The sequence below is a fragment of the Micromonas commoda genome, chromosome 6, assembly GCF_000090985.2.
Source record: "Micromonas commoda chromosome 6, complete sequence".
Taxonomy (NCBI): Eukaryota; Viridiplantae; Chlorophyta; class Mamiellophyceae; order Mamiellales; family Mamiellaceae; genus Micromonas; species Micromonas commoda.
Genome location: NC_013043.1, coordinates 89421 through 111303, shown reverse-complemented (window position 1 = coordinate 111303; position 21883 = coordinate 89421). Strand labels below are relative to the sequence as shown.

Here is a 21883-nt window from a genome sequence, read left to right as displayed (position 1 = left end):
AACCTGCTCTGGCGCCTGTCGGACCCGTGGGAGACGAATCCCTACAGGAAGCAGTACGTCAAGCTGAAGCGAATCGATCGGGCTGAGCGCGCGGGGAAGAACCTGCGGTTCGCCGCGGCTGAGGTGGTCGCGATGTTCGACACCATGGACCCGAAACCTCCTCCGCGATTGGAGTTCCTGTCGTGAGCGTTAAAGTCCGTTACGTTCCTACCAGTACTATTAGGCGTGCGCAAGCGAAAGTCATTCCTAAGCGCGGTCGCCCATTCTCCTCGTCTACGGGCTCACCGATATCTTGATGACGTTCCGGGGCCCCGTGCCGTTTCGCATCCATTTCGCCTCCAGCCTCTCCGCCAACGGCGCCGCGTACGCCTCCTCGACGTCCGAGTCGTCCACAGCTGTGTCGTCGTCGTCGTTCACAGCTGTGTCTTCGTCCAGGCTGGCGTCCAGGCTGGCGTCCGCCCACGCCGCGACCCTCGCGGCGTGCGCGGCCCGTGCCTCCGCCCGTCGAGTACACGCCGCGTCGACGTCCACGGGAAGGGGCGGCGGCGGTTTCGCGCCAGCTGTGCCATTTATTATGCCAGCTGTGCCAGCTGTGTTGTCCTCTTTTCGGTTCGGCGCCGGTCGTGTCCGTGTCCTTCTCCCGGCGGCCACGACCGCGCCCCAAGACAGCGAAGCCCCACACGCCGGGCACGGCCCTCCTCGCGGTATCAGCGTCCGGGTGGGTCGCCGCGGCGTCCCGGGCCCCGACTTCTCTGATGACTGCGCACAGCTGGCGAAAAAATGCGACGCCATGCAACGAGGGTGCGCGACGCAATCGCACCGCGGACACGCGACCCGCGCCCCTGCGCCGCGAACCCCTTCCCCGCCGCACGCGGCGCACCTCCTTCGCGATGCGAACGCGCCCGAGATGGACGGCATCTCGGAGATGGAATCCCCGTCGATGGTGACGACGCGGCTGTCTTCGTCGTCGTCTGAATCGTCGTCTGAATCGTCGAGATCTTTCCCGTCGTTGAAGGACCCGCCCACCGATCGCTTGAGCGCGTCCATGTCCCCGACGGCAACCTCCACGTGCTCCGGCGGGGCGTCGCACTTGTCCTTGGCGAGCTTCGCGTACTCCGGATTGAGAAAGTGCACGCGCAACGGTAGGTTATTCCACGGAGAGACGTGCAGCATCGCCATGACCAGCCTCGTCTTGTTCACCAACGAGGACGATCTGTCGCTCACCTTGAGCCGCGCAGCCGCCTCCCTCACCGCGCGACTCAGCGCGGGCTTCTGCCACGCCCACTCGAACTGCAGCGCCTGGACCTTCGACGGGAACCCGTGCACGAGGAGGACCATCTCGCACGGCCGGAGCCTGCGCGTGTACCTCGCCCCGGCGGCGAGCACGCCGTTGTGCTGCCTGATGCGCCGCTCGGGGTTGACGGTAAAGCCGACGTAGGACCGGCCCTTCCTCGCCGGGTCGAGGCTGCCGACGAGGTAGCACGCGTGGAACGCTCCGAGGGACGGGCCGAGCGCGCCGCCGCGGTCGTCCGTCATGATCGCCGCCACCTCCTCCTCCTCCTCCGCGCCTCAACGGTCTGTCGCGTCATTTTTGGAAGGGGGTGCCCACCCACAGCTGCTAGCTGCGTGTGACGTGAGAAACCCAACGACCGAATCGGCGGCGGTCGTCGCACTTCCCACGTCACGGGTCGCCGGGACCGACATGTCCGGACCAGCGCCCGCGTCCGCGCGTCGCGTCGCGCCCGCGGCACCGCCGCGCGCGTTCCCGTCATCGCGTCCGCGGCGCGCGGGGCCCCGCGCCCCTCGAACGCGCGCGCGCGTCGTCCCCCCAAACAAGGAGTGGCCGCCCGCCGACGTCTGGGAGGATTTCCGCAAGAACGTCACGGGGGAGTGGACCGGGCACGCCGTCGCCCTCGGCCCGACGGGCGACATCGTCCCCTTGCCGGACGAGTACGTGCCGAGTAGTTTCAAAGAATACGGCGTGGGCGTGAACCAGTGGAGCACGCGCGCCACCACGGCGTACGACGGCGACGGGGGCATCGACGCGGTGGACTCCTTCTCAACCACGACGAGGTACCTGTGGCCCGAGGCTGGATGCGAGTTCGGGAAGGAGGACGTCGCGGTGACGAGGGGCGGGGACGATCGCCTGATGGCGGGCGCGCAGATGGGCAAGATGTGCGTCGTGGACGGGGACTACGCGCACGGACCTCTCGTGCTGCCGCCGTGCGAACACGGGTCACGCGTCAAGTTTCAGTTTGGATTCTCGCAGCGAACGCGGCCCGCCGACGAAACGAGCTCGAACGGACCCATCAAGCTCACGCTCGACAAGAAAGACGACATGAAAGGAGGCGACCGCGAGCCCGACCCTAAACCCGCGCGAAGGATCCGCGTGGAGGTCACCGTGGAGGCCAAGCCCGGGGAGAAACGCGACTGGCGACTGGCCAAGGTGGAGCTCGTCTCCGAGGCTCGAACGGATGCCAACGGGACGGTCCTCGGTTCGAATCCGCGCGCCCCCGAACACTCGCCGCGGCTCGGCGAGGACGACATCGCCACCGGGGAGTGGCGCGCGGTCCAGGGCGCCACGTTTCTGACGTGCGAGTCGCTGTTGGACGACGAGGCGTTCGACCTGAGCTTCGACGACGAGCCTTCGCGACTTAGTAGCCAATCGTCGGATGACACGTCGACGTCGGACGGGTTCGACGGCCAATCGTCGGATGACACGTCGACGTCGGACGATGAACGGATGCGCGTCCGCGTGGGCTCGGGCAAGGGCCGCGCCGGGCGCGGTCGCGTGAAGAAGGGCAAGGGCGGAGAGAAGGTCGGGGAGGAGAAGGGAGGAGGGGAAGACTCTCGCGAGCTCGTGACTCCGACGGTGGTCAAATCGGCGGCTGAGCTGGAGGCGGAACGGAAGGAACGAAGGCGGAACCGGCCCCCGCCTCAGGGTCTCATCGTCGTCCCCACGTGGGCGGTGAGTGCAAAGGGGCCGTTCTCGTCGGCGTACGAGTACCTCGTCGGCGGTAAGTCCCCGCTGGTGCTGCTCCCGATGCGAATGTGGTGTCTGGTGGAGAGCGTGGGGCGAGACGAGTTACTCGTCGAGGTTGGCGTGTACGCGGGGCCCGGGGGTCTGGACGAGGACTGGCACGACCTGGCTTTAACGGAGGGGGGCGGCAGCGAGCCCAGGAGGGTAGCCGCGAGGAGGTACGAGCGCGGGGGGCGGTTCGCGAGTGCTTTTTTCGTCGAGGAGTCGAGGATGACGAAGGCGGAACTCGAGCAGGAAAAGGGAGAGGGGGAGGGGGGAAACCCGCTCTACTTCTGACGCACGCGAGCGAGCGTCACCCGTCGTGGCGTCAACCGACGGCGCTAACGTCGTTCGTGAACGTTGGACCAAAACGCTTCAACTAAACGTAACTCCCCTAACTAGACTAAAGAAATAAACGTAAGGAACGTCACCCGCCGTCGGCTCCGTTCATCGCCCGCTTCGCCCTCGCCGCCCGCTCGACGCGCGCCTTGTGCACGCCGGGCGCGAGCCCCCCGACGCATATCGCCACCGCCCCGAGCGCCCCGTACGCGTCCACCCGTTCTCCCATCATCGCCCACCCCAACAACGCCGACCACGCCACCATGAGGTAATAGAGCGCAGACGCCGTCAGCGTCGGCAAGTGCGAGTACCCGTAGTTGAGCGAGAGCTGACCCACGAACGACGTCAGCGATATGAGAATCAGCAGACCCCACTCGTGGGCGGTGGGCCAGACGGGCGGCAGCGGCCACGCGCTCGTGACGCTGACGAAACCCAGCGCCGCGGAGCAGCCGTGAAACCACACCGCGAGGGCGAGCGCGCTGACCCGACCCCTCACCGCTCGGATCGAAACCATCGCCACCGCGCAGAAAAACGCGGAAAATAACGTCACCGCCACCCCCACCGGATCCATCGGTCGATCGCGGCGTCGATCATCGTCGTTCAAGGGCGCTCCCAGGGCGTGGAACAGCGCCGGGGGCTTGACGATGAGCAGGGTGCCGACGAGCCCGCCGCCGATGGCGACGGCTTGAACGGCACTCGGCTTCTCCCCGAGCGCCGGTATGGCCATGAGCGAGCTGAAGATGGGATTCAGGAAGAATATCGCCACGCTGTCCCCCACGGTGAGGTAGGTGAGCGAGACGTACGCGAGCGAGAACGCGATGCTTCCCGCGACGCCTCGCAGGAGGCACAGGCGCCAGAACCGCCGATGGCCCAGGAGGGTCTCGATCGTGAATCGTGAATCGCGGAGGTCTTCGCCGGACGACGCCGACGCTCGCGTTTCCCCGCCCGTGGTCTCCGCGTCCGCCTCGCGGACGATGGCGTTGCACTCCGCCGCGCGTCTCCACGTCGTGAACGCGGTCACGCAGCCGCTGATGCACGACCTGACGAAGACGACCTGCATCGGCGGCACCCCCTTTTCGACCGTCTTGGCTACGACGTTTTGAAAGGCGAACGTGAAGGTCGCGGCGAGCATGACGGCCTCGCCCTTGGGAACCCTCGCGACGTACCCGCGCCAGCCGGTCGGTGGTGGCCGCGGATCGCTGCGGTGCGGAGCGGACGTGGACGCGTCGCCCGCGTCGCCCCGCAGCAACCCCCGCTCCTCGTCCTCGCCGTCGGAATCCTCCGATACGGCGTCGTCGCCCATTCGTGCCCGCGCGAACCCGCCTCCTCCCCGCTTCACCCCGGCCCCGTCCGTCACCTCGGCCTCGGCGAGGGAGACGTCCACGAGCTCCACGTCCATGTCCCCCGCGCGCGCGCCATCCGAGGGAAGGCGCGCCATCGCCGAACGGGAGACGAAGTGGTCCCGGACCTTTCCGATACCAGTGTGCTTTCCTGTCTGTTGGACCGCGAGCGAGTTTGGATGAGATCGAATCAAGGTACATTCAAACACCGTCGCGCCATGCGGTCGCCGCCGAGGTCGCCCGGGCGGCTGCGCGAGGAGGATGCCGCCGCCCACGCCGCTCGCGTCGCCGAGGCCAGGGCGGCGTACTCCCGCCTGAGCCGCGCGGGCGGCGAGCTCAACCGCGAACTCCGCCCGGCCGCGAGAAAGTCCGCCCCGGCGACTTTCGCGAACGCGCGCGGAGCCCCGGCCGAGCACGAGGACGCCCTCCGCGGCCTCGACTCCCTCGCCGTCGCCGCCGGGCGCCGCGCGCCGCCTCGGAAACCGCCGCCGTCGTCGCCGCCGGGCGATATCTCGGCGGGGCCCCACGAGGGCTGGCTCGGGTCGGTGCTCGCGCGCCGCGAGGAGGAGGAGGAGGACGACGACGACGACGATGACGACGACGACGTGGAGCTCACCGAGGAGGAGGTTCGCGCGTTCCGCGAGTATCGCCAGACCGAGGAGCTACACGCGCGCCTGGGGTTCGCGCTCACCGACAAGGCCCTGAGCCCCATGCGCGGTGAGGCGCCGGAGCGGCGTAAGAATCCAAACCCATCGTCATCGTCGCCAAACTCCACACCCGGGAAGAAGAAGAAGAGCTCGCCCGCCGCCGAGGCCGATCGTGCGGCGCGCGCGGCGCGTGCCGTCCTCGCGGACATGGCGGCGGCCAACAAGTCCCTCATGGACGCCGCCGTTGCGTCCCCTGACGCGTTCCGACTGACGCATGAGCGCACCAGGCGAGTCATGCGCGACATCGGCCTCGCGGAAACCGACAAAGCCGCCGACGAGATCATCGAGTTGACGTCGGCATCGGCGTCAATCGCACGACAGAAGAAGGGGGGTGCCGAAGGGGGTGCCGAAGGGAAAGGGGGCGGCCGGGACGAGGGCGGCGAGGACGAGGACGAGGACGGCGACCCGGTGTGGTACGACGAGGACGATCCCGCGTGGTCGATGGACGTCGAGGCGAAGCTCGCGGCCATCGCGGCGGCGCGCGAGGAGGCGAATGTGCGACGCGTGCGCCTCGAGCGACTGATGGGGGACGCGGAAGCGCGAATGGGGACGCGGAAGCCGCCGGGGGGAACGAACGTGGACGAGAAGATCGCGGCGCTCAAGAAGGCGGCGGCGGCGCGGGAGCGAGAGTTTGAAAAGTTGGGCATCGGGGGAACTCGTTCGGGCGACGGGGCGGCCAGAGAAACGGCCGGAGAAACGGCCGGAGAATCCAGAGCGTCGTTCAGCAGGGCCGACGCGGACGCGTCTATCGCGCGGTTGGAGAAGGCGGTGGCGGAGTTTAAGGCGCTCGGTCCGTTGACTCCGGGTCCGATGACGCCCCAAACTAAGGCTGAGATTGAGGCGGAGGTGACGGCGCGGCTGCCGAAGTTCCCGCCGGGAACGCCCCCGCTTCCCGAGTTTGACTACGACCCGAGGGAGGTGGACGAGCTCCTGACGCAGCTGGAGGCGGAGGAGGCGGAGAGAGCGGCGGCGAAGAAAAAAGGGGAGGGAGAGCAGAAGCAGCAGCAACACCACCACCACCAACAAGAGCAGCAGCAGCAGAGGAGTCCGATTAGTCCGAGGAGTCCGAGCCGGGGCGCCAGGCCGCCGCTGCCGCCCGACGTCTCCGCGCACAGGACCGCGCTGGTCCTCGAGGCGCTCGCCGAGGCGGACCTCGAGGTGAGGGACCCGGAGGTCGAGGGTTCGAATCCGGCGTGGGTCGACGCTCGCGACCCCGCCACCCCGAACGCGTTGAAACCGGCCGAGGATGATTCGATAGGGAAGGAGCACACTCGCGCTACCGATGGGGCAACGACCGACCGTACGCCGCTCGAGCTCGAGCGTACGGACGCCAGCCCCGGCGACGAGGCGATTGACGCCAAGATCGCGGAGCTGAGGGAGACTATGCGCGGGTGCGCCGAGCTCATCGCGCGACACGCTCGCGACGACCCCACAAAGACGAAGCTGGTGCGGGACCTCGCGCACGTCCTCAACGCGGCTTCCGAGAAGGAGTCGCGTGTCGAGACGGAACAGGCGAAAGGTGGGGACGAAACAGGCGAGGGGGACGAACCGGCGACGTCGGAGAGTTTACTGGAGAGTTTACCGGAGTGGGCCGGACAAGTACCCAACGCCATACGAGAGACCCGCGAGCTCATACGGGACATGGAGGAACGCGTCAAGGCCACCGCGGCGCGGCTCCACGACAGTCTCACGAAACCGCCGCGGCCGTTCGAGATTTCCGCGGACGGCGAAACAGGCGAGGGCGAGCGCGACGGCCAGCCGGCGCTCACCGTGGAGGGGATGCTGAAGGGACTGGACAGGCTCAACGCGGAACGGTTGGACCACCGCCCGTTTGCAACCGCCTTGGCAAACGCGTTCGACGCCGACTCGGACGCGGAGGACTCGCCCGGCCTGTCGCCGCGTTGGGCTCGTAACGCTCATAACGCTCATAACGCGGTGGATGATCCGTCGCCGTCGGAGTGGGACCGGGAGGCTTGGGAGCGAGAACGCGCGGCGCTGCGGGACAGGCTTCGGACAGAGTTGGGTTTGTCGGACAAATTCGGGGAAGACGAGCCGCCGGCGCCGGTGCCCGAGATGACGTGGCACAAACACGCCGGGTCAGACGGGGAGGAGGAACGTTTTCTTCCGGAGGACGAGACTGGGAAGTTGAAGCACGTCAGGGACTTTCAGTCCCTGATGGACTACGCGTTCGACTGAGACGCGTCGTCGTCGCGAGAGCGTTCTCGTCGTAATAGTTTCTCGGCTGAAATTGATGATACAGTATTAAGGCAACTCGGCAAAAGCAAAGGCGACGACCGTCCGTCTCGCTCGTCACTCACTCACTCACTCCACGGTCATGATCTTCATCACCGGCGACAGGTCCACGTCGTGAACGCCCACGACTCGCTCGCCAACCTGGCAGAGGCCCGCCTGCTTCGCGAGCTCGACGCAGAGCGCGAGGTTTTCACCCGGCGTCGGCAGGAGCTCCTTGGACACGAACGTGATGACGCCGCGGTTAGCCTTGAGCCTCCTGGCGACGGACTCCGGGTCGTGCGCGCGCCCGTCGCGGTAGGGGATGCAGAGGCAGACGATGCGGCACGCGGGGCGGTACTTGGCGATTAGACGCGCGGTGCTGCCGGACTCGGCGAGGCAGACGATGAGGGACGCCGAAACCTTGTGCGACGATCGCACGGCGGACGACGCGACCGTCTCCACGGTGCCCATGGGGAAGGTCTGGTGGTCCATGAGGTTCTTGAACGTGGCGACGTTGTCGACGTAGGCCTCGGCCTCCTGACAGATGTCGGCCATGACGGAGATGGCCTCGACGGCGTAGTTGCCCGCGGCGGTTTCGCCGGAGAGCATGACGCAGTCGGTGCCGTCGAGGACGGCGTTGGCGACGTCGGTGGCCTCGGCGCGGGTGGGGCGGGGCGCGCCGGTCATGGACTCGAGCATTTGGGTGGCGGTGATGACAAACTTGCCGGCCTCGTTGCAGCGCTTGATCATGCGCTTCTGCGCGAGGAAGATTTGCTCCATGCGAATCTCCATCCCGAGGTCGCCGCGCGCGACCATGACGCCGTCGGACTTGGCCACGATGTCGGAGAAGTTGTCGAGGCCCTCCATGTTCTCCACCTTGGAGATGATGTAGATGTCCTTGGCGGCGTCGCCGAGCACCTCGCGGATGTACTCGACGTCGGAGCCCTTGCGCACGAAAGAGGCGGCGATGAAGTCCACCTTGTTCTTGACGCCCCAGTTGATGATGTCGTCGCGATCCTTCTCGGTGATGGTGGGAAGGTCGACGTTGACGCCGGGGAGGTTCATGTTCTTGCGCTCGCCGAGCTTGGCGCTGTTCTCGCACCTCACCTGTACGGTGCCGTTGTCCACGTCGCACGAGAGCACGGTGAAGGTGATCGAGCCGTCGGCGCAGAGGATCTGCGATCCGGGAGCTACGTCCCTAGCGAGCGAGGGGTAGGACACGGCGACGAGGTTCTTGTTGCCGATGGTGGCGTAGTCCGTGGTGAGCTTCACCTCGGAGTCCTTCTCCAGAAATACCGGTTCGCCGTGGTCGAGCATGCCGGTGCGAATCTCCGGTCCCTTGGTGTCGAGGAGCACGCCGCATCGGATGCCGGTGTTCTTGCTCGCGATCCTGAGATTGTCGAGGGTCTCCTGGTGGTACTCGTGGCTGCCGTGCGAGAAGTTGAAGCGCGCGATGTTCATCCCCTTCCTCAGCATCTCCTCGAGCTTGGGCACGTCCCTCGACACCGGCCCGAGGGTGCACACGATCCTCGTCTTGAACTTGTGGTTCGCGGGAGCGTCCGCCGCCAGCGACTGCAGGTTGCTCTCGCTGAGGTTCTCGAGGACGTGCTTCTCCTGAACCTCGAACTTGGTCAGGTCGACGTAGGAGCCGTGCGACCCCGAGGCGCTCTTGAGCGCGCCGAGACGATTCATCTTATCTTTCGCGTATCTGTCGCCTCGAATACCGGTGATAACGTCGAATCGCGGAGCGTCTACCACGTACCGCGGGGCGTTCGAGTGAAGCGCACTGAGGATTTCGACCGTGTGGATAGCGGTTTGGGATCATCGGATAGTCGGATTCTTTTGATTCGTCCTTTCTGGTTTTTTATTCGTCTTTCGTGGGCGGACTGTGACGGTGACTGCTGGGACGGGATCGAGTCAGCATCTGCGGGAGGCGAAAAGTTGTTTCCCATCCCGCGCTGATCAAAACCTTCAACGGAGCGTCAGTCACGAAAAGTTCCCCCCCACGACAATCCAGCGCGAATCGCACGCGCGGCCAGTTAGGATCGGGTAAAAACGCTAACCGCAAATAGAACCGAGGCCCACCCCGCGCGGCCGCCCTTTCCGCGTTTCGTCACGATTGATAATCGCACACGCTCCGACACCGCGCCGCCGACGTCGCGACCATGAGCGCCGCGGCCGTATCCCGCGTCTTCACCGCGCCCCACGTCTTCATCGCGCACCGCGCGACTCGCCGCTCCCCCCCCCGGGGCCCCGTCCGCGTCCACGCCGCGGCGGGAGCGCGGCACTCCGGCATCGTCGGCGACGACCTCGTGCACGGATCGTCGTTGACGTCCACGAGGGATACCCCCTCGCACGTTCCGCCCGCCTCGGGCGCGGCCGCGGGCGGCGTCCCCGTCGCCGCGGGCATCGCGCCGGAGGACCTCGTCCACGGCTCCTCCCTCGTCGCCACCCGCTACGCGCCCACAAAGCAGCCGTCGTCGTCGTCGTCGTCCACGCAAGGGATCGCCGCGCAAGGGTCGGGCAAGCCAGTCGCGTACATCGCCCCGACGTGCCCGTTCGCGCACAAGGCGTGGCTCGCGCTCGTGGAGAAGGAGGTCGACTTCGAGATGCGCGCCGTCGACCTCAACGACAAGCAGCCGGACATGATCGCCGCGTACGGAGTCGCGTCACCCGACGCCGGATCCGTCGCCAAGGTTCCCATCCTCATCCACGACGGCGTCGCCATGATCGAATCCGCGTTGTGCGCCACCTACGTCGCCGAGGCGTTCAAATCCTCCGGCGCCGACCTCCTGCCGGCCACGCCCGCGGAACAGTATAAAGTAGGTCTCTGGTGCGAGACGTTCGCGGTGGGGCCGCCGTTCTTCAGAGCGCTGCGCGCTACGAGCCAATCCGACGTGGACTCCGCGCTGGATGACCTTCGATCCGTTCTTCGCAAATGCGAGCGGTGCCTGGAGATTGCGCAGACTACTACCGGCCGAGACAAAGGCCAATCCGACGGGCCGTTCGTGCTCGGGGCGAAGTACTCGATGGCGGAGGTGCTGACGAGCACGATGCTCCCGCGTCTCAGCGTGGCGCTGGGTCACTACCGCGGGTTCAGGCTGCACGCGGCGGTTGAGGAGATGGGTCTGCATCGGCTGGCGCGATGGATGGATGCGAGCATGGATCGGCCGAGCATGCGTCAAACGCTCGGGGAGGTTGGGCGCGTGAAGGGCGTCGACGCCGGCAGCGCGTTCATCGACCACTTCGCCAAGTTTGTGTCGTGGAAGGGGGAGTGACGCGACGGGAAGATATCATAGCGGCGTGACGATGGAAGGAAGAAACCAGAGCCCCACGTTTAGTTTTTTTGTTTGTCCACGTCGTCGCTCGCATGCGGCCGCCGGCGCTCACACACAACCGCACGGCATGCGGGCTTCGCTGGCCCGGCACCTCGCGCTCGCGCCCCGCGCCGGCATCGTTGTCGCGCGCCGCCGTCTCCGCGGCGGCGTTCGCGCCTTCGCCGCGCCCGCTCCCGCGGACGCGTCACGCGTCACCGGCGGAGGCGCTCCCTGGGACGCCTCGAAGATAACGTGGGACGTGCGCGTGTTGTACGACGGCGACTGCCCGCTTTGCGTGCGCGAGGTGGACTTCCTCCGTCGCAAGGACGCCGGGCGAGGAAAGCTGGACCTCGTGGACATCGCGTCGGCGCGGTACGACCCGAGCGCCAACCGCGGCATCGAGTTCGCGACAGCGATGAGCACGATTCACGGCATCGAGCCCAACGGCGACGTCATCACCGGCGTCGAGGTGTTCGAACGCGCGTACGCCGCCGTGGGGCTGGGATGGGTGTACGCGTTCGCGAAGGTGCCCGCGCTGCTCGCGGCGGCGAACAAGGCGTACGACTTCTGGGCGGAGCGACGGATGGAGGTCACCGGCCGGGGTTCCCTGACGGAGGTGCTGGAGCTTCGACGGAGACGAATGGAAGCCGAAGAGGCCGGGGGCGCCGCCGCGTGTTCCCTGGACAACAGGGACGCGTGCGACGCCACGTTCGACTGAGGGCGACGTAGTGACGGGTTAGACGTCAGGGCGTTTGTATGTACAACGGCTGCTCACGCGAGTCGTCACTCGAGTCATCACACGCGACTCGAGTCCCGTCCCCACACGCCTTTTTTCGTCCAGTCCAACACCACCATCGCCTTGTTTCTCCACGACACGCAGTTGCTGAAGTACACGCCGTACCACAGTACCATCGTCCCGATGCCCTGGCTCACGAAGTCGCCGGGCAGCGGGCTCCCGCTCGTGTCCAACGCCGCCTGCTCGCCCCCGAGCGTCGCGAACGAACCGAGGTGAACGTACTCAAACGGCCTCGTCGGCGCCGGATCTTCGACGCCGGCACGCCTCGCCCTTCCCTGCGCGTTGAGCTCCCTGGCGAGGTACTCGCCCTGCTGGTTCGCCACCTGCGCGGTGGCCGGGTGCGAGGCGAGCCGCGAGTCCGCCTCGGCCATCGCGCGGCGGAACTCGCGGCGGTCCAGACTCCCGTCGCCGTCTTCGTCAAACTTACTAAGGATGTCGTGTAACATCCCATCCGCGGCGCCCTTCGTCAGCGTCGCGATCTGCGGGTACGACTCCTCCAGCGTCTTGAGGATGTTCACGAACTCGTCCTTGTCCACCGTCCCGTTCTTGTCCACGTCGGCGCGCTTGAACAGCTCGTCCGCCTTGTCCAGGAGCTCCCCGCCGGCGGCCGCTTTGGATTTCACGTCGGCGCAATCGCCCAAAGCCAAAACGCTTCCCCTCGGCTCTAAACCCCTCACCTGGAGGTACTTGTCGACGCTCACCGCCCTGCGTCGCGGCGGCTGCCCCGCGGCGGCGATGATGGAGCGGACGAGCGGGGCGGTGCCGAGGCCGGTGGACCACACGCAAACCCCAAACGGGATCTTCTCAATTTTCTTTGTCTTCTTACACATCACGGACGCGTGCGCCTGCGAAACGTCGGTGACGCGTCGGTTCGTCAGGATCCGAATCCCGTCTCGTTTAAACTTTTCCTCGGCGTACTTGCTGATGCGCGCGTCGTACGTGTTGAGGATGTGATCCGCGGACTGCACCACGGTGATTGAGATCTTATCTCTGAGCGCCGGGTAGAGTCGCGGGACGTCCTCGCGGAGAAAGTCGTGAAGCTCCGCGGCGAACTCGACCCCCGTCGGCCCGCCCCCCACGACGAGCACCGACAGCATCTTGCGCTGCTCCTCCTCCGGGACCCCGGGAAGGGACGCGGTCTCGAAGAGGTCCGCGAGCTTGCGCCGAATGTCGATGGCGTCGTCCACCTCCTTTAAGAATTTGGCGTGTTCGCGGACGCCCGGGGTGCCGAAGGTGTTGGGGGGTGCGCCCACCGCGACGACGAGCTTGTCGTACGGGAGGGTAAACTCCGGGTTCGCGGCGGTGACTTCGGACTCGTCTTTGCACCGCACGGTTCGCGCGACGGGGTCGACGGCGATCGCGGCCGCCTCGAAGAAGGAGGCATCTCCGGGTTTTCCCGGGAGGAGCGCGCGCACGGGCTCGATGAGCGAGCGCGCCTCGACGGTTCCCACGGTGACGCCCGGCAGGAGCGGGGTGTTGAGGAAGAAGTTGCGCGGGGATACGACGGAGACGTCGTACAGGGTCGGGTCGATGTTCTTGAGGAGCGCCACCGCGCCCCAGCCGCTGCCGAGGACCACCAGCCTCTCCCGGGGCGACGCGTTCGATGATTCCTGCAGCGCCCGCGGGAACGGCGCGGAGACGAAGGGGTAGGCGGCCGCTCCGACGCCCGCGCAGGCGGTCGCGGCGATCGCCCTGCGAGCGAAGACGCGGAAGGACATCGCGGCGACTCCCGAAGCGCGGTGCGCGCCTCGGTCTCTGGGGCGCCAGCTCGGATCAAAATTCCAAATTCACGATTGTTAACCCGCGGGGCCGGAAAAGGAACGCGACGAGTTTTCAGCGAGTTTCTCCACCACCAGGTACGCCTCTTCATATGTAACCGCCTCTTTACAACCGCTAAGAACGAACGCGTCGCGTGAACGCGCTCGTCACAGGAACCGCGTCGTCGACTTGACGATCCGCGGCGGTCGATCCGGGGGCACCGGCCGGCCCGCGCCGGCCATCGCGGCGCCGACAAACGGCCTCGGCGGCTTCCCACTCCCCCCCGCCGCCGCCGCCGCCGCGCCGCCGCCGCCGCCGCCCGCGGACCTCGACTGTAGGTGCGGCGGCGGCGGCGCGGCGAACGCGCTCGCGTGCGCGCTCGTCGCGACCGCCCGCCCCGCCGCGCTCGCGCGCCCCGTCCCGTCCGCCGCCGGCGCGTTCGCGTGATGAGGATGACCGGGTTGTGAATGAGGTTTCCCGCGGGGGTAACTTTTCGTCCCCGATCGGAGGCGCATCGCGTACGCGTACGCCTCCGCGTCGGAGAAGTCCGCGGCGCTGAACACCGACTCGCCGCGGCTGGAGTTACCGCGCTCGAGCGCCGCCGCGACGGCCGCCTCCTCGACGCCCACCGCGGAGTTGCCGGAATCTCTCGGCCCCCCGGCGCCGAACATCCTCGCCACCCACCGCGGGGGATTAATCTCGAACACCGTGCTGGGCGCCTCGGACGGCGCGACGTCGCTCCTGCTGTCGTCGATGAGCCGGTCCATCGCGGTGTTCCTCGAGCCGAATCCCGCCATCAGCCCGCGCAGGTTAGCCGCGTCGGAATTCCGACCGCCCCCGTGATGATGATGATGATGATGATGATGATGATTCTTCGTCGCGCCGTAATTGGCAAAGGAGTGCGAGTCCGCGACGGAGGACGACTCGGCGCCGTCCATCGAACGACGGTTCGCGTCGCCCCCTTCCCCGATGATACCTCCAAGACGAACGTCCCCGCTCTCCACGTCCCGGTCCGAGCCCTTCGATCCTCCATCCGTCTCTCCGAGGATCGACTCCCCTTCGGATCCCCGAACTCGCCGATCGTCTTCGCGTACGTGTCCGCCCATGTCGCCGCCGTCGTCACCGCCTTTTCCGTCCACCCCGTACGGCCCGCGGTTTCGGACCAGCAGCACCGCGATGACGACCACGCTGGACACCACCGCGAGGCATATGGGCGCCAGGATGAACGACCCGCTCGGCGCGGCGCTTCCGTACGTCGAGTCTGACCACCTCGCCTGCTCAGCCGCCAGGCGCTCGGACTCGACGATGAGCCGAATGCGCTCGTTCTGCTTCGCGCCCTCCGCCGCTGCTCCCGCCGCCGCCGCCTTCTTCTCCCGCACCACCGTCCAGTCGATCTCCTCCCCCGCGTACGATCCGACGTCCGCGGGCGGCAGCACCCTGTCTCTCGTTTCGTCGAACTTGGCCCACTTCACCTCGGCGATGGCGTGCGCCGGGACGCGCGTCGGTAGCTCGTCGAGGAACTCGTTGGTGAGCTCGTCGTCGGCGGCGTGGACGTGCGCCTCGATGGTGGAGGGCTTTAGCCACCGTTCATCGCCCTTCCTCCATCCCCGTTGCGCCTCGCTCTTCTCGCCGGTCTCCTCGTCGAGGTCGTCGAGGTCCACGAGCGTCACCATCTCGTTCTCGCCCACGCCGGATCCTACGCCGGGGACGACGCGCGCGGCGGAGAGCGGCGCATCGCGCGGCGAGCGGCGCCGACGCGCGGCGAGATGCCCCGCGCGTCCATCATCGTTCGCGTCCGACGACGACGTTCGTCCCAGCGTCGCGGCGTGCGCCGCGTTCGCGCGCGTCGCGGGTTTAGGCGCCGCGTCGCTCGTTGCGACCCCGCGACGCCGCGCGGGATCGGTGAGCGCGAGCGCCGCGACGAGCACGAGCGCTATCGCGCCCACCGCCGCGCCCGCCGCGACCCATCGCCCGGTGCGACCGCGGGCGTGGCGCCGCGCCGCCGCCGCGCCGTCATCCGAATCGAGCAACGGGACCGAGGTCCACCGCTCGTCGTCGCGGGACGCGCGCATCGTCGCCAGTGGCGCCCGCGGGGGCGATGCCGCGCGAAAAACGCACCAATCCTGACTGGAGCTCCATACGGTCGACCTCCCGCGGCCTGGGCAGCGGAGGTTACACTGATTTTTCGAGCTCCCGTTGATCAAGTGGAGCCGGGTCTGTTTTTCGGCACATTCTTTTTTTTTGGGTTCGTTGAATCGCGAAACGAGGGTCTATTTTGTCCCGCTACAAAATCCGCGGCGTGGGAAGGACCCGGAGTGGCTCGACCGGAGATGAAAGGCGTTTCGTGCGTGCTGCTAACCTCCAACTACAAAGTCACTCAGCTAGCTACAACTGGTACAACATACCCAACCTACAAAACTCTCAGACCCGATGGGGGGCTGGGAATTTAGTAGAAGCCGAAGCCGGAGGCGGCGTTGGTGAGCACGTTGGCGTGGACGGGGTCCGCGACGTGCGCCTGCCAGTTGGCGATGGGGCCCTCCTGGGTGGCGAGACCCTGGAAGATGCAGCCGAGCCACGCGAACATGGAGAGGCGGCAGTGCTTGAGCTCCTTGATCTTGAGCTCCTCGAGGTCACCGGACTCGGCGAGGCCGAGGGGGTCGAAGCGGCCACCGGGGGACACGTCACCGACGGTGAGCTCGTCGAAGACGGGGTCGGAGAGGCCGGTGCGGTAAGCCTCGGCGAGGCCGACGAGGACGACCTCGATGGCGAGGACGGCCCAGAAGGAGGGGTAGCCGGAGCCCTCGGGGGCGAGGGGAGCGACGGCGCCGGGGAACTTGTCCGCGACGGCGGTGCAGTCGTCGGGGGTGCAGAGGGTACCGGCGGTGAACCAGGGGATGCCGGTGCCGTTCTCGGCGGCCCAGGCACCGGTCACGCCGAGCATCGCCCAGCGGCCGTGGATGACCTCACGCTCGGCGTTCTTCTCGGAGCCGAAGGGGATGATGGGGGACTCGCCGCCACCGGGGTAGGTGCCGAACTCGGGGTAGATGTCGGCCTTGATGACCTTGGACACAGACTTGGCCTGATATTTGGAAGAAGGAGCGGGGCGTCGTCGTCAGTGGCGCGTTCTCCGGCGTCGGATCGGCTCGAATGCGGGAAATCGGAAATCCGGCAAATGCGCCGCCGTAAACGGGCGCGTCCGGGACGTCCGGAGGGTAAACGCACCTGGATCTTGGTCGCCTTGAGGGCGGCGACGGAGCCGGTGAAGGAGGAGGCAATGCAGGCCATTTTTGTTGAGTGTGTTTTAGGTGGTGTTCAAGAAGAACGTGTGCGAAAGATGGCGAAACAAAGCCATCGCAACCCCGTTACGTACGAACCGGATTCGTTCCGCGACCAGTACCGGCGCGGGGGAATCAAATACCTCGCGCTGATTGGCCGCAGCAGGCGAATCGTCGCCGATCACTGGCAATCTCGATTCTGTTTTGGACAGTTGAGCGGAAAAAATCGCGTCTGGCGGTACAGAGCGGTTGCCCGGAGGAATCCCCCGGTTTCGGTCGTTTCTCATTGGACGCTGATATTCGCTCGGGTGGACGACCAATGAGATTCATCCGAGCTGGCAGGCACTTTTTTGGAAATGTGCGTTAGGAATTCCAAATCGCGGGGAATTGTGGACGACTTTCTCCTATGCATCGTAGTTTGAATGTGCGTTCGTGTCGAGCCAGCTTTTCGCGATTCCTTTCCCACGAGAGCGCCTCCCCGGTTGGACACGAAACGAGTCAGATTCTGGGTGAAGTCGTCCCCCGATCGCGGACCCGGCGCCATTCCCGCACACGTTCTTTGAACAAACACCAAACACACAAACTTCTAAAATGGCCTGCATTGCCTCCTCTTTCACCGGCTCCGTCGCGGCCCTCAAGGCGACCAAGATCCAGGTGAGCATCGCACACGACGACGACGCGCGTCGCCGTTGAGCGGAGATGCCGGTTTGCGGCAGATTATCGTTTTTTCGCCGAAGGATTACTCGGGTTCCCTCGGCGCGGTGGCGCGCTGAGGGCGATGTATCCGGCGATGGGACCGAGAGAATCGATACGAGCGTCTCGCGCTTGTACACTTTCTCGCGTCGCAGCCGGCGGCATGGCTCGAAACCCTCGGCGCGGACCCTGTTCCGTGATCGTTCGGGATGGAAAATATCTTCGCCCCGCAACCCCGAACAAACACTTACCGGACGCTCCCCTTCCCTCCGTCTTCCTCGCATCATCAGGCCAAGTCTGTGTCCAAGGTCATCAAGGCCGACATCTACCCCGAGTTCGGCACCTACCCCGGTGGCGGCGAGTCCCCCATCATCCCCTTCGGCTCCGAGAAGAACGCCGAGCGTGAGGTCATCCACGGCCGCTGGGCGATGCTCGGCGTGACCGGTGCCTGGGCCGCCGAGAACGGCACCGGCATCCCCTGGTTCACCGCCGGTACCCTCTGCACCCCCGACGACTGCACCGCCGTCGCGGACAAGTTCCCCGGCGCCGTCGCTCCCCTCGCCCCCGAGGGCTCCGGCTACCCCTCCTTCTGGGCCGTCCTCGCCATCGAGGTCGTCCTCGTCGGCCTCGCCGAGGCTTACCGCACCGGCCTCTCCGACCCCGTCTTCGACGAGCTCACCGTCGGTGACGTGTCCCCCGGTGGCCGCTTCGACCCCCTCGGCCTCGCCGAGTCCGGTGACCTCGAGGAGCTCAAGATCAAGGAGCTCAAGCACTGCCGCCTCTCCATGTTCGCGTGGCTCGGCTGCATCTTCCAGGGTCTCGCCACCCAGGAGGGCCCCATCGCCAACTGGCAGGCGCACGTCGCGGACCCCGTCCACGCCAACGTGCTCACCAACGCCGCCTCCGGCTTCGGCTTCTACTAAATTTTGCGCTCCCGCGCTCGATTTGGTTTGCCGAATGTGATAGGTTGTTCTGATTTGTAATGGCCATGCACAGATGATGAAGTTAAACACAACCGCCCCTCGCGCCCCCTGTTATTCCCGCCTCGAAATCGCCCGGCCTACTGAGAGTTACGAAGATAGCTACGAAGCTTCGTAACTTTTAGCTAGATAGATCCGAACGATCGCGAGAGACGCCTCGTGTGGATGAATGAATATCGTAGTTATCAAAGAAGTCATAAAATGAGTACACGCCAGCGCGGGTCCAAACGTTTCCTCCGTTAACCCCGTGGGAATAAATTGCGACACGGCGCTGTCCTTTCAGCGCGCAGACACCTGGTCGGCTATTATTTCGACCAAATCCAGCGAAAAAGTGTGGTCTTCCGAGCCACCCCCCGCGCGCCTAACGAGACCGTTGTTCGGCGGAGAGGAATCGAACGTTCTCCCACACCGCCCACCCGTCACCGCTAGCCATGACCTTCCACTTGGTATCCCCCACGCGCCCCTGGTTCGGGCTCCAATCCGCGGGCCCGAGCTTCATGCACAGGCTCGGCTTGGACATGTCGATCTCCTTGCACGCCCCCCGCTCGACGCCGACGGCGGGATGGCCCACGTGCGCCGCGTAGCAGCCGTCCTCAGCCTTCTGGATCTGCACCGCCGCGTTGCACTTGAGCCCGACCCTTCGGCGGATGTCGATCAGCCGCTGGATGTCTTCCTGGAGCGCGTGATCTTTCCAGTGATCGTAAAAAACCGTGGGGGTGCCGGGGTGCGTGAGGATGTACGCGTACCCCTCGGGCAAGCGCTCCGTGGGGAAGGGCCAGTGCTGCAGGGTGGAGCCGGTGTCGTGATTCTCGAGGAAGGTGACGGCGTGCGTGGGCCAGCTGCCGCAGAAGCCCGCGGGATTCCCCTGCGAGTCGCTGAGGCGCCAGTACTCTCGGTTCCGCACAGCCTCCTGGAGGATCCCCTTGGTGGTGAAGTCGAAGGCGGCGGTGTTACCCCCGGTGCTGTTGCACCAGTCGTAGGTGGACTGCCTGTGCGAGTCCTGGTTATACTCGAGGTGCGAGTGGTTGTAGTTGCACGACACCCAGTGCTCGCCGACGGAGACGTACGGCATCGTGTCGCCCACGTACTCGCCGGTGAAGTGACCGGCGTACCCCTTGACGAAATCGAACCTCCACCCGCCGAACCCGATGTCGTTCTTCATCCAGTGCAGCCACTCCTTGATGTCGTTGCGCACCCAATCTTGGGTGTGATCGATGTTGGGCGCCGGGCCGTAGTCCTCGCCGGTGCCGCCGTTGCCCTGACCGCCGTACTCGGGGTTATCCGTGGTGATCGCCCGCTGGTCCCAGGCCATGCGCCCGGTGAAGATGTTCCACCGCCCGTCCGAGCTCTGCGCCTCGGCGCACCTGTGGTTGATCACGATGTCCGCGACGGGGCAGACGCCAACGTCCTTGAGCGCGCGGATGCACCCCCGGAGCTCGCCCTCGCTCCCGTAGAACGAGTTGAGGTTGTAGAGATCGCTCGGGAGGTATCCCTGGTCGGATACCGATTTTGTGGGGGGCGGCAGCCAAACCGCGGTGAACCCGGCGTCTCGAATGCTCCTCGCCTCGTTGGCGATGACGTTGTGCCACTTGACGCCGCTGTTGCACGACTCCCAGTTGAACCCTTGCAGCATGATCTCCGCGCCCTCGCCCATGGGGGTGACGGGCGGGGGCACGGCGACGGACGGCGGCGGGGGAATCATCGAGACGTCGATGTCCTCCTCGTCCATGCTGGGAAACTCCACGAACGACGCGGGCGGGACGAAATCGTGGTCCCTCTCCACCGCGGGTTGAGCCGTGGGCGGGGCCTCGTACGGCCTCGGGATGGGAGCCTCGTAAGGCCGGGGGATCGGGGGCTCGTACGGCCGCGGTTCGTACACGACTGCGGGCGGCGCCTCGGGCTCCGTGACGACGATGCCCATCGCGCGGTTGCGCATCGCGTCGCGCTCCGCGAGCATCGCCTTCATCGAACTCATCGTTCGCTCCAGCGCGGCTTGGGCGTCGAGTCTCGGGCCCTGAAGCCGGTCAATCTCGGACGCGTCGGTGGTGCCCGCGCGCTCGCGCTCGAGCTGGACGAACTCGGCGGCGGCGGCGGCCATCTCCGCGGCGGCGACGCGCATCTGCGCGGAGAGCACCGCGGCCGGGTCCTCCGGCGGCGGCAGCGGCGCGTAGGCTCCGCCGTAGGGTTCGGGGTGCGGGTACCCATCCTCCCTGGGCTTGTAGTCGTTACCGTCGCCGCCGCCCCAGCTGAAGTTATTCTGCTGCGCCTCTTGGGCGGGGGGCTCCCAAGACGGCGCGTTCCACGCCGCGTCCGCCTGCGATCGCTCGAACGCGGACGCGAAGCGCTCCTCAACCTCAGACGTCTCCGACGGGGGAGCCGCGTAGGGGTTGGCGGTTTGTTGTTGCGCCTGGCTCAACATGTGTCTCGGCTGGTTCTCCGGGTCGATGTTATCGGTGTCGACGGCGCCGTAGGAGGATCTCCGCCTGCCCGCAACGTTGCCGACGTTGTAGGAGTTGTACGCGGGCTCGGGCTCGGGCTCGGGCTCGGGCTCGGGCTCGGGCTCGGGCTCGATGGACAGCTGCGAGTTCCAGCTGGAATCCTCGGGCACCGTCTCCTCGGGCTGCCGGTAGGTGTAGTCGTTGTTGTCCCAGAAGGAGGGCACGTGCTGCTCCTCGCGCTGCTGCTGCTGCTGCTGCGCGGTGGAGGGAGCGGCGTCGTAGGAATCGAAGGCGGCGTTACCCCTCTGCCCCATGGACTCGTAGATGGAGGGATCGAAGAGCGAGGCGCCGTACTCGTGCCCGTCGTTCCAACCGCCGTAGCCGTTCGCGCTCGAGCCGAGTTCATACGAGTCGGAGTTGTTCGATTGAGTCTCAGTTTGAGTTTCGTACGCGTGGCCGTTGGCGTAAGAGTCGTGGCCGTTGCGGCCGTTGTACGAGTCGTGGCCGTTGTACGAGTCGTGGCCGTTGTACGAGTCGTGGCCGTTGCGATCGTGGGCGGAGGAGGACGTCATCTCCATCCCGAGCGCCTCCTCCATGTGGTTGACGAGGTCGAGGTGATGGTTGGGGTTGACCGGCTGCCCGTCCCTGGTGGTGACGTAGAACAGGTCGTCCACGGTGATGGGCTCGCCCTCGGGCCTGATGAAGGCCGACTTGATGTCGAGGCCGAAGGACGAGATCGCGGTGGTCAACGCGGCGAGCTGCGTGAGGTGGTCGGTGAAGCCCTGGCAGCGGATGAGGGTGGTGTCCTGGTCCCACGGGTTCTCCACCGAGATCTTGGGCGCGTCCACCGCGGAGGCGTTCCATCCGCGGGTTGTCTGCGCGGTGACGTCGTATACGGCGCGAGGAACGATACAGGCGTCGTCGAGCGGGCGTTGAAGCTGCCTGCGCGCGCGCGCCTTGTGGGACTTTCGGAGATGGCCGGAGCGTGG

The 21883-nt window shown here is 66.4% G+C and overlaps 12 protein-coding genes across 12 annotated transcripts; 5 read left to right on the top strand and 7 right to left on the bottom strand.

The window, feature by feature from the left end:
- Positions 1 to 170: 170 nt before the first annotated feature.
- MICPUN_108386 (predicted protein) lies at positions 171 to 1554 on the bottom strand. The gene has a single exon (XM_002502702.1). It carries the CDS (start codon positions 1534 to 1536, stop codon positions 274 to 276), a length of 1263 nt encoding a protein of 420 aa, XP_002502748.1. The 5' UTR covers positions 1537 to 1554; the 3' UTR covers positions 171 to 273.
- Positions 1555 to 1702: 148 nt separating this feature from the next.
- MICPUN_59057 (predicted protein) lies at positions 1703 to 3316 on the top strand (the record flags this gene model as incomplete). The annotated part of the gene is made up of 1 exon (XM_002503050.1): positions 1703 to 3316. The coding sequence occupies one exon, from the start codon at positions 1703 to 1705 to the stop codon at positions 3314 to 3316; it is 1614 nt and encodes a 537-aa protein (XP_002503096.1).
- Positions 3317 to 3381: 65 nt separating this feature from the next.
- Positions 3382 to 4805, bottom strand: MICPUN_108385 (Drug/Metabolite transporter superfamily). Its single transcript, XM_002502701.1, has one exon. The coding sequence runs from the start codon at positions 4794 to 4796 to the stop codon at positions 3447 to 3449; it is 1350 nt and encodes a 449-aa protein (XP_002502747.1). The 5' UTR covers positions 4797 to 4805; the 3' UTR covers positions 3382 to 3446.
- A 111-nt stretch (positions 4806 to 4916) lies between these two features.
- On the top strand, positions 4917 to 7601 carry MICPUN_59055 (predicted protein; the record flags this gene model as incomplete). Its single annotated transcript, XM_002503049.1, has 1 exon — positions 4917 to 7601. The coding sequence occupies one exon, from the start codon at positions 4917 to 4919 to the stop codon at positions 7599 to 7601; it is 2685 nt and encodes an 894-aa protein (XP_002503095.1).
- A 126-nt stretch (positions 7602 to 7727) lies between these two features.
- On the bottom strand, positions 7728 to 9329 carry MICPUN_104841 (cytosolic pyruvate kinase; the record flags this gene model as incomplete). The annotated part of the gene is made up of 1 exon (XM_002502700.1): positions 7728 to 9329. One exon carries the CDS (start codon positions 9327 to 9329, stop codon positions 7728 to 7730), a length of 1602 nt encoding a protein of 533 aa, XP_002502746.1.
- Positions 9330 to 9802: 473 nt separating this feature from the next.
- On the top strand, positions 9803 to 10981 carry MICPUN_54300 (predicted protein; the record flags this gene model as incomplete). Its single annotated transcript, XM_002503048.1, has 1 exon — positions 9803 to 10981. One exon carries the CDS (start codon positions 9803 to 9805, stop codon positions 10913 to 10915), a length of 1113 nt encoding a protein of 370 aa, XP_002503094.1. The 3' UTR covers positions 10916 to 10981.
- Positions 10982 to 11207: 226 nt separating this feature from the next.
- On the top strand, positions 11208 to 11591 carry MICPUN_72808 (predicted protein; the record flags this gene model as incomplete). The annotated part of the gene is made up of 1 exon (XM_002503047.1): positions 11208 to 11591. A coding segment is annotated over one exon (384 nt), but the record flags the coding sequence as incomplete, so codon positions are not given.
- A 155-nt stretch (positions 11592 to 11746) lies between these two features.
- Positions 11747 to 13468, bottom strand: MICPUN_97483 (predicted protein; the record flags this gene model as incomplete). The annotated part of the gene is made up of 2 exons (XM_002502699.1): positions 11747 to 13117; positions 13166 to 13468. The coding sequence occupies 2 exons, from the start codon at positions 13466 to 13468 to the stop codon at positions 11750 to 11752; spliced, it is 1671 nt and encodes a 556-aa protein (XP_002502745.1). The 3' UTR covers positions 11747 to 11749.
- Positions 13469 to 13675: 207 nt separating this feature from the next.
- On the bottom strand, positions 13676 to 15580 carry MICPUN_59050 (predicted protein; the record flags this gene model as incomplete). The annotated part of the gene is made up of 1 exon (XM_002502698.1): positions 13676 to 15580. The coding sequence occupies one exon, from the start codon at positions 15578 to 15580 to the stop codon at positions 13676 to 13678; it is 1905 nt and encodes a 634-aa protein (XP_002502744.1).
- A 258-nt stretch (positions 15581 to 15838) lies between these two features.
- On the bottom strand, positions 15839 to 16834 carry LHCP2.3 (prasinophyte specific chlorophyll a/b-binding protein). Its single transcript, XM_002502697.1, has 2 exons — positions 16731 to 16834; positions 15839 to 16587 (listed from the first exon to the last, which is right to left on the bottom strand). Exons 1-2 carry the CDS (start codon positions 16791 to 16793, stop codon positions 15955 to 15957), a joined length of 696 nt encoding a protein of 231 aa, XP_002502743.1. The 5' UTR covers positions 16794 to 16834; the 3' UTR covers positions 15839 to 15954.
- A 537-nt stretch (positions 16835 to 17371) lies between these two features.
- LHCP2.2 (prasinophyte specific chlorophyll a/b-binding protein, chloroplast precursor) lies at positions 17372 to 18468 on the top strand. The gene is made up of 2 exons (XM_002503046.1): positions 17372 to 17437; positions 17767 to 18468. The coding sequence occupies exons 1-2, from the start codon at positions 17375 to 17377 to the stop codon at positions 18397 to 18399; spliced, it is 696 nt and encodes a 231-aa protein (XP_002503092.1). The 5' UTR covers positions 17372 to 17374; the 3' UTR covers positions 18400 to 18468.
- A 349-nt stretch (positions 18469 to 18817) lies between these two features.
- On the bottom strand, positions 18818 to 20158 carry AMY4 (glycoside hydrolase family 13 protein; the record flags this gene model as incomplete). The annotated part of the gene is made up of 1 exon (XM_002502696.1): positions 18818 to 20158. The coding sequence occupies exon 1, from the start codon at positions 20108 to 20110 to the stop codon at positions 18818 to 18820; it is 1293 nt and encodes a 430-aa protein (XP_002502742.1). The 5' UTR covers positions 20111 to 20158.
- Between the last annotated feature and the right edge of the window lie 1725 nt (positions 20159 to 21883).

Coding starts and splice junctions, on each gene's coding strand:
- MICPUN_108386 (XM_002502702.1), bottom strand. CDS start 1,536: ATGACGGACGACCGCGGCGGCGCGCTCGGCCCGTCCCTCGGAGCGTTC.
- MICPUN_108385 (XM_002502701.1), bottom strand. CDS start 4,796: ATGGCGCGCCTTCCCTCGGATGGCGCGCGCGCGGGGGACATGGACGTG.
- LHCP2.3 (XM_002502697.1), bottom strand. CDS start 16,793: ATGGCCTGCATTGCCTCCTCCTTCACCGGCTCCGTCGCCGCCCTCAAG. Junction 16,588..16,730: donor TCAAGGCGACCAAGATCCAG/GTGCGTTTACCC, acceptor TCCAAATATCAG/GCCAAGTCTGTGTCCAAGGT.
- LHCP2.2 (XM_002503046.1), top strand. CDS start 17,375: ATGGCCTGCATTGCCTCCTCTTTCACCGGCTCCGTCGCGGCCCTCAAG. Junction 17,438..17,766: donor TCAAGGCGACCAAGATCCAG/GTGAGCATCGCA, acceptor TCGCATCATCAG/GCCAAGTCTGTGTCCAAGGT.